Source organism: Conger conger, chromosome 7, assembly GCF_963514075.1.
Source record: "Conger conger chromosome 7, fConCon1.1, whole genome shotgun sequence".
NCBI classification, from domain to species: Eukaryota; Metazoa; Chordata; class Actinopteri; order Anguilliformes; family Congridae; genus Conger; species Conger conger.
Genome location: NC_083766.1, coordinates 34,135,590 through 34,146,744, shown reverse-complemented (window position 1 = coordinate 34,146,744; position 11,155 = coordinate 34,135,590). Strand labels below are relative to the sequence as shown.

Here is an 11,155-nt window from a genome sequence, read left to right as displayed (position 1 = left end):
CCCCCCTGCACTCACACCCCACAGCCGCTTAATAAAGGTGCGTTTCCATCGGAGGGCGATATTGAGGCCATTGTTTTGCACTTTTTTTATTTAAATTTTTTAACATGCATCCATTTTGTCGTTTCGCAGGTGATCACGTTTCACACGTATCCAATCGACTCATTTTCTTCCAAAGAGATTTTCACCTTCTTTATAAAGAAGATGCAAAGAAAACGGCATTTGTGGAAGCTGCACTTTATTTGAAAATCAACCAATTTCTGCTTACATACATTTTTTTTTATATATAAACAAAAATAGAATCTGCAAGGACAATGCAGCAAATATGCTAAATTAATGAACAGAATTGCCTTCATATTTCTGACCATCCTTCGTACTCCCCCTTGTAGACACCCCCCCCCACCCCAAAAAGCCCTCCCCGCCCCAGGCCCCGCCCACCCCAAGGAAAACCCTCCCCTGATTGGACAGGGTCCTTTATATACACAAAGCGCCGATCAACAGCGCTCCTCTTTCTCCCTGTTCAACTGGATCTCTTTACTACTAATTTACAAAGATGCTACAGACCCTGCCTCCACGCCCGTCGCCTACAGACGCGCTCTACTCCTCCAAATGTGCTGACCTCTGGAAAGATGGCCAGAAGATGAAGGCTCCTCCTCACATTCAAGTTGGAAAGGCAGCCATATAACTCTCAAATGTAAAATAATGACATGCCAAGCATAAAGCGGTACAGATCCTTCCCAATGCGATGCTGCTCAATCACAAATGTAGTGCTTTGCTAGCCAGAGAAATGTTCCCCTGCAGAAACCCTAGGCACAGAGTTCACTATGTGGAGTATTTGTATTCCCCCCTCCCCTTTTCCCTTAAAAACGTAGGGCTGTGAATTTCTCAGCTACAAATTATTGTACTAGACTTAAAACTGGTTCAGAGAATATTTAGTGCTCTATCAGTCAGTTTAAAGGTGTTTTTACATTTTTTTTCTTTTTTTTTAATATTTATTTTTTCTTAAACTCAGTCACACTCAAATTCCAATTATACAGTCAGCCACACCCATGTATAATCCTGATCTCACTCTCACAAGGAAGTGTTTGATGTAATTAGTATTTTTCATGTTTTCAACAGGTAATCATAAATAAATACAAACAATACACAAGGAATGTCTACTGCAAACATAATAGTTTAAAAAAAGAAAAGAAAAATAAATCAAAGTATAAACTGTAGTTAGCATTTCTAAATCGGTGACAGTTAAATTAGGTAATGCATGATTGATGATCAGATCGAGATTCCATGATTCCTCCCCACTCTAAAGCCCACCCCTCCCACCCCACCCCAAAACATCAAGCTGTATGAGTTACAACCAGCTATGTTCCCATACATAACTGAACAGTCTAAATCCCCCTCCCCCCAAATTCGGCACCCACATTTCATCTTTACAGACATCAGACAGGGTGAGTTTATCCCTGTCGGGGTAATAACAGCAGCTCACACCGTTATCTTGTTAGAGAAATTACAAAATAGGCGACGAGTCCGCCAGCGCCATTTTAAACATGTTTCCCCATCGGCGCCCTCTTTGATTCCTGTCCTTACTGGGCTGATCTTCTCAGTGAAGACTAAAACAGCAAAGTGGATTTTTACTTAAGGAGAAAGTTTTTGCCGCTTTGCGCCCCGTCTTCAGAAAGCGACGTCTCCCTTCACACTACATGAACTGCATCTGGGGGTATAAAGCAGACAGACGGCAGCAGGTAGACGTTAGAACGATGCACTCTCAGAAGCCCTGCACTCAATACTGCATTTCCCCCCAACATCCCCCAAAAATGTTGTTTTATGGGCCAAAAAAGATCTGATAATAAAGAAGATTGAGTGTTTGGTTTCTTTTGGTAAAATATTGCTTGTGCAAAAGATAATTATTTATGTAGTTGACAGAATAAAAAAATAAAATAGGATTAAACTAAACAAAATTTCTTAGGCCACTAACCAGTCTCTGGTTGGCCCTAAAATGTACTTGTGATAAATAGAGTCACTTCCTGTAAAAGGACAAACATGATCTAGCATTAAACTAATCTTAAAAAATGAAAAGATACGTGGTCCTTAAAATGACAAATGAAAATAAAATATACAAAACAGAAGAAGTGAGCTCTTTACCTCCAATTCTGGATTGCCAGGATTATATTTTCCCCCTTCCAACCACATTCATTATGTTATGCATCCAATATTCAATGAGTAACAGTTTACAAAATAGAATAATTAAACCATCAGGATGTTCCAAATTGAACAATGTAAACTATGTATGTGGAAGTGGAATCACAGTACGATAACCTTGGAAACTACAATAATGTCTATTGAAGCAGCATGGATTTGGACAAGAAAACCCTCAATGGAACATAAAATACAACCATGTCCCCTAAATTTCACCCCAAATGGAATTGCCCATCACTGCAAATGGAAATCTCAACTGTAGACCCATCCCATCACTCAAGCTCACGCCTCCAAGGAGCATTCAGAACAGAGACGGCCAATCAACCAGAGGAGATGGGTAGGGATCACAGTGAAAAAGATTCCATTAGTGATCAACTGTCCCATTCTCTTCAGTTCAGAAGAAATCATTGTACCTCTAAAAACACGTGGAATACTCAGCATCTTCACAACGACCACTGAAAGTCATGTTTTTTAGAGACTGAACTTCCAGTGAACACATCTATAAAGAATCCATATGTTTTGGGAGGCTCCATAAGTCTTGGGACAAAGATGTTTTTTCTTGATTTGGCTCTGTACTTTGCAATTTTATATTTGTAAGAAAAAAATTGTATGTGGTTAAAGTGCAGATTTTCAGACTTGATATACATGTTGGTCTCACCTTGTAGAAACAGCATATTTTATACATAGTCCACACACTTCACAGCATGGTAATATTTTCCAGAAATGGGTTCACAGGTGTTAGCGATTAGTCAGGTGTGGTCAAACAGCTTAGTGCTGGTTTAAGAAATCAGTATCTAGTCACGATTCCAGGCTTTTGACTGCCTTTGGAGACTGTTATTTGAGTCTGTCAACATGAGGACCAGACTTTAGCCAAAGAAAGTCAAGGAGCCAATATGAGGCTTACCAAAATAAACAGTTTGGCACTGGTGAGCTCTCTTTCTTGGCAAAGGGACTGGTAGGCCAATGAAGACCTCAGTTCATGACCATAGAATTCTCACCATAATTAAGAAAGCCCCCTCAGACTGTTTTTTTCATGTATTTCTCAGCCTCATAATGGCTTCATTGGCAGGAATCAAGACTAAATACTGAAAGCTTTCTTACACAGTACCTGCACTAAGGCAGTGATTGAACACACCTGACTAATCAGAAACACAAGTGAACACATGGTGGATCCCTTTATCCACATGTAAATGGATTGATTACAAATAAAAAAATTGTGGAGCACTGAGCCAAATCAAGAAAAAATATGTCTTTGTCCAAAGACTTGTGAAGCTCACTGTATATAATGGTCTTATTCGACTAACAGTGCTCACTTGTACACTAGATTATTGCAGCAAACCTTCACACTCCAAAAAGTGCACACTTTTAGTGCAAGACGAATCATTCCTGGGTCTGTGGTTGTCAGTAATTTCAGGGCACAGGGTGAATGGAGACTTCTCAAAAAGGTGATTTAATGAGGACATGAGGAGTGGGGACATTCATGGTCAAGATGAAGCCATTACACCGTTTAGAGCCTGCAGGACAGCAGTAGGGGGGTGGGAATATCTACATGCAGGCAGAGTAGAAGTCAGGGAAGGTCATGCAGTACCCGCACACGCACACACAGGACACACACAGGACATGCTGTACCTAAAGACGCTCTACAAGAAATCCTTGAGAGAGAGCTGTGCAAAGGGGTCCTTTCCTGGAGCTCTGAGGGGACTTTGACTGGAGGGACTAGAAGCTGTGGAAGGCTGAGTTCAGAGAGAACGAGAGAGAGTGAGGGAAGTCCAGGAACAGCCAGGAGAAATTACACAGGAGAGAGGAAAAAAACAAAAAAAAAAACAAAGGAGTTTTTTGGTTTTTTTTAAACAAAAACAAAGGGAGGAGCAGCAGTGGGCAGATTGAGGAAGAGGGCTTGGCGGGGGGGGCCTGAGGCATGGCTGCCCGGGGAGGCTGCTGGAGGGACCGGCAGAAAAGAAGCCCTGCTTCACAGTGCAGCACTCTCGCTTCTCTGGGCCTACGCGCAGGTAGTGCCGCGGACACTCAGCTACCAGAGGAATGGGGGGTAACCAGGATACACATTCCCCAAAGGGGACAAGGAATGGGTATCCTTTGTATCCGCATGCCAACCGTCATATTCAGAGGAGCGCTGGAATGGTACAATGGAAGGTGAGGAGTGGTTAACTCGAGCGCTTTCTGAATACGGGTCCTCGTGCGGCAGAATTCCTATTGCTCTCAGAATAGGATTCCACAGGAGGGAATGCCGCGGTGAGATGTGGAATACTGCCGAGCGTATTCCCCCACACCAGTTCCGTGAGGCGCGGTAATGCCATTCTCCAGCCAATCAGGTTTAGTCTGATTTGCACGCTACGGGCTGGTGGCCCCGCAGTGGGAGGGGGGGGGGGGGGGGGGGGGACCTATTTGGCCGTAGGGGACCGGGTCCCCCCCCTCCCAGTGTGGGGCGGCACTTCCCGAAAGCGGTTTCGGCAGCAGCAAGCAGGAGCGGCGTGGCGGCGGGGCGTGGCATGTACCTGTGCCCCCGGGGCGGGGCCGAAGGGGTTGGCCGGCCGCATCACAGGCTGTGTGTACATCATGGTGGGCTGGGTCATCACTCCCATGGAGCCCATCTGTGGAGGCTGCAGAGACGAGGAGGAGCAGGATGTCAGAAACACCGGCGCATGGGGATCACCCTGCACTCTCAGAAACAAAGGTACCAAAAGTGCCGAAAAAGGAACACATGCTTGTCGCTGGGGTGGTACCCTATTGGTGCATAAAATTGTACCCCAAGACAGCAATATACAATTAATTTGTTCCTTTTTTGCTTGGAAAATTGACTCATTTGTACATTACTGTACATTCAGGATATATTTGGGAAATTTGTACACAATTTCCTCCCAAAATGTACCTCCACGGTCACTTTATTTCTGAGAGTGTGGGGTTTTATGTGATGCAGGTCTGGGGGCTGACTAGAATAGTGATCTTCATTCCTGGTCTTGGAGGGCCGCAGGGTCTGCTCTTTTTTGTTGTTACTGGCACTTTATCAATTAAAGCAGATGATTACACAGTTAATTCACCTCACCTGGTTTCTTGGTTGCCAATGTTAAAATGAAAACAAAAACCACCAGAGCCTGTGGCTCTCCCCGACCAGGAATGAAAACCACTGGGCTAGAAAGCTTCCTGCCATTATATTGGTTGGCAGAGAGGATTCTTTTTGCAGTTTACATAAACATACTGTACATAAACAAAGAGCAAAGTGCTCGTTTCCCTGCAAAGGGTTGCTTGTTCCTGAGCTGTAAGGACTGTACATTTGACTGCTGTCACTCGATGCTGAATATCTTTTACAATTCAATTGCAGGAAACAAAAAGCTACTCCTTTTCCTCCGTAATTTTCAGCTGTAAGAATGATGAAAGAGCAGAAAGCCGTTTTAATGGTGCAGGAAAGAAGAATGCCACTTATCTAGTGTAGCTAACCTATTAATTTCCAACAGATGACCTGTAGTTGGCTTCTCTGGCATGCTGCTTGTTTCTCATAGCAACAATCTAAGGTGAGTTTAACATTAAGGGCAGGGGCACTTGAAATGGATGTGTCCTACTTACAAAGGTTTTTCATTCAAATAAAGTACAGACAATAAAGTGTGTGACTTCACTTTGGATGGCATTTGAGAGCAAATATTTTGTAGCTTTCCCTGGCTTGACTCCAATTACTTGTTAACCAATGATCCAGAACAGCTAACTGTCCGGAAACAAAACACGGCAAAAACCAAACAATCAGTCAATCTCAACAAGTATTTTCTCTTGTCTTCAGACTTGGATTTCTTTTACTCATTACTCATTTTACTTTTTTGTTTACTCATTTCAAGATTTGCCAATGGTGTCAGGGAATTCAAGCAAATAAAACCTTAAAACAAACTAATATTTTACTTGAGAAAAAAAGTAAGTCTCATTACAGACTAAACACGTACGACTATTTTCTGCAGTGCAGGCCCATGTAGAGCCTGCAATGTAGCCATTTGACCTTATATTAAAGTACACAGACGGGATCTCCTTGACACTTTTTCCCTGTGGAATAAGCCATTTTCTAAATATATAATTAATTGTGCAGAAAGCTGTCCTTTTGGAGCCTTGATCTTTCACGTTCAGTGTCCGAATCAATGATGGTATGGTCGTGCTGCACCCCTTTCAGAATGGTCGTCATCGCATGCGGCGAGCAAATATTTTCAGCAGCAGAAAGTGCCTCTTCGACAACAGCATGGACTGACGGCTGGAGCCCTGACAGACATGACAGTGATGTCATCACTCACTTTCCAGGAGCGGCCCGAGATAACCCATAGGGTGATGCCTCACAGTGAGCTCAAACACAAAGATCACAGGCGCTCACGGCACAGCGACAGGGCAGGCAGGATCTGTCACTCAAACACGCACACACCCCGCTACGCACAAACTAACTGTGGGAAAGGGAAGAAGATCTATAGAAGCTCTGGAACGGGTCCACGTGAGAAAAGGACATCCCGCACACAGTGCAGATGATGTCAGGGATCAGTGTACCGCTCTGCGCGGTGCTGTCGGGGGGGGCCCAGTCGTCATGGCGATCTTAACACTTCCCACTCCCACTGTGCCAGCGAGGGTAGCCAATACGAATCCTTTAGCTAAAAAGCCTCCACTTCTTCAAAAACCTCCACGGAGACCTCCACCCCCCAGGGCACGAAAACAGTCACAGCTTGAACCAAAAGCATCCATTCTTTTGTTGTGAACCAATACTGTAAGGATACTGATGGTGCCTACAGTTTTGCATGGTAGCCTATATGTGTCAAAATATTTTTATTTAAAAGGATTAGAAATTATTTAGTATCTAATTTTTCAGCATACACAAAGCTCTGTGAAATACCCCCTAACACTCTCTGGAACTCTCAGCACCGATGCCTACATCCACAACATGAGAACCGAGCGGAGTGTCACTCCATTCACCACCAAGAGGCTGCGCGGCCGCTCTCACAGGCTGTAATTATAACTGTTAGCCGTTTAATCACATCAATCACTTCGCTTTTACGCTGTGCCATTTTCCCAGGGCATGACATTCAAAACACGAAAAACGTAACATATGGCAAGGTAATTCCCGAAGTGGCGTCCCGGAGTGCTTACCATTCCATAAGCCATCATCCCCGTGGGCGTTGTGGCAGGGAAGGCCATGACAGAGGGGGCCTGGGATGACAAGTGGACACAAATGAGATGCTGTTGCATTAATTAGAACATTTTTATGACTACCTTTTATTCCAATATACAAGTTCTTAGAAGAAGGCTGATGACTACTTTCCACCCTCTCTTGGGTTTTTTCCCCCCTCAGCTCTCGACACACAGCTCACCTGTACAAAGTTCCCTTTATGTGTGCACCCGTCCCCCCTCCCAACAGGCCAGGCACACTCGTCCTGTTGCCCACTTCCACTTTGGCAATGTGCACTTCACATCTGGGAGACATTAACCTAATGGTCTTTTTCTACAGTAAGCATAAAGGCCAGTCAGTAGCGCTGTTCTGGGAGAGAAAGCGATTTCCCTGGGAAGGCCGAGCTGTAACTGGCAGCTGCGGCGGTCAGCTGAAAGGGAGAGAGGAGCTCGATTGATTCTCAAACGGGCCCCGCGCCTGTGACAGACGTACTTTTGTTTCTACAGTATCACGGCCCATTCACACACGTGAAAGGGCTCTTGGGAAGGAAATCTTTGATTAGGGATGCAGTTAGCTGGAGGGGCTCGCCGTGCAGGGTGGAAAAAAAAAAAACTGGACATATACATAGAGCAAATGTTTGTTTCACAGCATAGTGCTTACTTGTTCCTGCTCTTCAAGGGCCCTCCCTTTGAAGCCATTTGGCTTAACGCTGAATGCCTTTTTAAAATTCGAGTGCGGGAGACAAAAAGGAACTCCGCCCGTTTCTTGCTTGCTGTCATACATGCGTGTGATCGAGTTCCTGCTAAATAAACTGAGGCTAGACAGGAAATGTGCTAATTAAAGAGACCCAAAGTTCCCCCCGCTGTATAAATGTCCAGGTGCACCGTCCGGCATCTCAGAACAGCTAATCAGTGTTTGCGACTGCTATGACTTAATCTAACCAACTACAACACATCAAGAACACAATAACACACTATAATACATCACTCTCTTGATTATATTGCCCAAAATATCTTTCCTGTTCATCTAAATGCTATAATTTCCTATTCCTGTAATCCCAGTAATTTCCTTTTAAAAAAATGTGCGCACATCTCGTGGTAAAATAGCCTGATCCGGTACACTTTTGCAAACCCCTTGCTATTTATTTTATAGTTACATGAAAGAGAATGTAGCCTCCAGAAATAGTACACAAGCCAACTCCTACTTGATATGTGAAGACAAATCTCATAAAAAATATGGCTTATAAAGGCTTAAAAAGTTGAGGCTTGGTGCCACTGCTGACAGCTGGTGACATCCCAATTCCATGAGAGAAAGACTCCCATTAAAAGACACTGGGAGAATAAGAATAGAGTGAAGGAATGAGAAAAGAATTCAAGCTTTGTTGTGATTTACCTCAGGCCACTGCTGTTAATGAGCCTGTGCAATACAGGAGATCCAACATTCACAACAGCCCTTCATATGCAAATGAAGTGTAGTGAGGGACTGAATTAAAGCCTTTCAAGTTATGTGAATGACAAAATAAAAAAAACAAAAAATAAAAAACAATAAAAACTGCTGTTGGGAATTCAAATATTTTCACTGAAGACAACAGACACAAAAATACTGCAGAACAAAAAAAGGGCAGGAGGAACCATGTTTTTTCCAGCAGGTGGTCACATTGATCTTTGTTAAAATAAGTATGCTTTGACATTGCCAAGACCTCCGAGAATGGCTACGTTAATTTTGGGAAAACTTTTTGGGAAAGGTTTTACCTACACAGTGTGTCCCTCCCCATGGCTTTTTGTTACATATGTGGTTTCTTTGGCATTGCCTTCACACTGCATTCAACACAGTGAGATTAATGGCGTGGTTATATTTTCCAAAAGTAAAGTCAGCTGACAAAATTTTATCTAAGGGGTCTAAGGTGTCTCTTTTAAATAGGAGGAATAAAATGTATGTGTCCTTTGATGAATACCATGGGAGGAGATTAATCAAGGTCTTGGCTCTGTAAAACATTGATATTTCCACACCGACCAGCCAACGTGTCCGAAAAAGATCAATTCTTTTTGGTGATGATGCTTGGCATAAATTTGCTAGTTAAATGTCAGTCAATAAAGGTGCCATAAACTTCAAAGCATGTGCGTGACCATGCAGACACTTAACTATTGGTTTCTTCCCCTACATGTAAGCCTTTGCTCCATAACACTCTCACTCCATCAAACTTCTTCTCTCAATGAGATACAAACAGAAAACTCCACACTGGACATGTTTCCAGTAGAGAAAGAAAGAGAAATAAAGTCTCAATTTAGGCCTTTTCCAGTCCAATCAACCAGCACCTTGAGATGGGGGTGACTTGAGATTATAAATGGACCTTTACAATGCAAATACAGTGACTCTCCTCAATCCGAGGACATTCCTTTAATCGTGCGGGGGGTCTACAATTTCTCTAAGATTTAGTTTAATAGAGGCCTTCAACAGGCACACTGAAATGTATTTCGTCAAACTCCTAATGGAAACATGGCCAATAAAGAAAAGAGACCCAAACAAAGATCACCCAAGCGTGTGCCAGAGTGATCTGAGGAGCACAGAGAGAAGGGAAGGGGTCCACCATGCCGATGCTCAGATCCGTTAGACCAGCAGCTCCGTGGAGCCCGGGCCAGGGCAGAGTTCTGACCCAGGTTATTCAGCACACAGATTAGACACAAGGTGACGTGGGTGAAGGCTTGTGGTTAATACAACGCATGCCAGTTTTTTCAGAAGCAGCAAGAAAAGGTTCAACCGGTTGACTTACGTATTGTGGGAAATGCAAGCCATTCTGTTTTTCCCAAAAGGAGAATGATTATACAATGCAATAAACACCAGGTTAGAAGACATCACCTCAAACAACCCAGACAAGCTTAGTACACATTTATGACATCAGGGAGTTTCAGACAGCAAAGGTGTGTCCAGTCGGGAGGTTGGAATGGTTATGTTGGGAACACTGAAAAGACACTGGTGGGAGGGTTCTACTAGCACAAAGTTCACTAAAGGGACAGTTCACCTTCTGGAATTTTTGATCACTTCAGTTTTAGAGTGTTTTTAGAGTGTTTTGGATTGGCTCAGACTGTTTTTGTGTGATGAAGGATATTCCAGATATTTACAGAAGCTTCTGAAGGCCGGCCAGCTTCAGAGTGCCAGGTATAGGGGCATCCATGGCTTTGTGGTTGAAAGCAAAAAGATACACAAAGAAAGAAGCCAATGACTGCATGAGGGAGGCCTCAAAGCAATAGGCTGATGAGACTCAAAATGGTTTTTTGCTCTTACAGTTCCAGTTGGCGGAAAGGGGGGGGGGGGGGGAGAGTGAATAAATGGTCTCCTGTTATTGTCACCTTTCAACATCCAAGAGCTACCAAAAAAGAACAGCCAGCTGTGCATCTCAAACAGGATGTGGGCACACTCCTTTCCCTTTTCAACCTCTCAGACTCTATTTACTGCATCTCCTCATCTGTACAGTGGGGCTCATCTATAAACATTAGGTATTAAACATTAGATGACCACACAGCTTGTGCAGGAGACTACTGGCCTGTGGCTAGGCCAACTGCATCTATATATACCGCGCCAATCTGGTCCCTGTGAGTGGAGAGTCTGCACTGCTTGCAACCAGAGATGGGAAGTAGTAGCACTGATTTTTATGTTCATAACAGTTAAGAAATATGATAGAAGTTATCTGCCCATATGCATAGCCACTGGAGGCATGTTACTAGGCTAAGCTACTTTGGAGTTATTTCAAGTGCACTTCCTGCTTAAAACCAGAAAGCCTCTCCAAGTTCATCAGAAACTTTTGTAAGGACCTAAAAAAAAAAAAAA

The 11,155-nt window shown here is 43.6% G+C and overlaps 1 protein-coding gene across 28 annotated transcripts in view; it reads right to left on the bottom strand.

The window, feature by feature from the left end:
* Positions 1 to 1,327: 1,327 nt before the first annotated feature.
* The window catches only part of picalma (phosphatidylinositol binding clathrin assembly protein a), a 50,561-nt gene continuing 40,733 nt past the window's right edge, over positions 1,328 to 11,155 (bottom strand). For 18 of the 28 annotated variants that reach the window (XM_061247429.1, XM_061247431.1, XM_061247428.1 and 15 more), the window contains 5 exons: positions 10,101 to 10,124; positions 7,312 to 7,371; positions 4,704 to 4,808; positions 3,820 to 3,923; positions 1,328 to 1,705 (listed from right to left, as the gene is read on the bottom strand). In XM_061247429.1, the coding sequence (XP_061103413.1) occupies positions 3,831 to 3,923; positions 4,704 to 4,808; positions 7,312 to 7,371; positions 10,101 to 10,124 (282 nt within the window). In that variant the 3' untranslated portion in view covers positions 1,328 to 1,705; positions 3,820 to 3,830. The remainder of the gene's footprint in view (positions 1,706 to 3,819; positions 3,924 to 4,703; positions 4,809 to 7,311; positions 7,372 to 10,100; positions 10,125 to 11,155) is intronic. The other 10 variants (XM_061247432.1, XM_061247434.1, XM_061247458.1 and 7 more) reach the window with 2 other exon arrangements.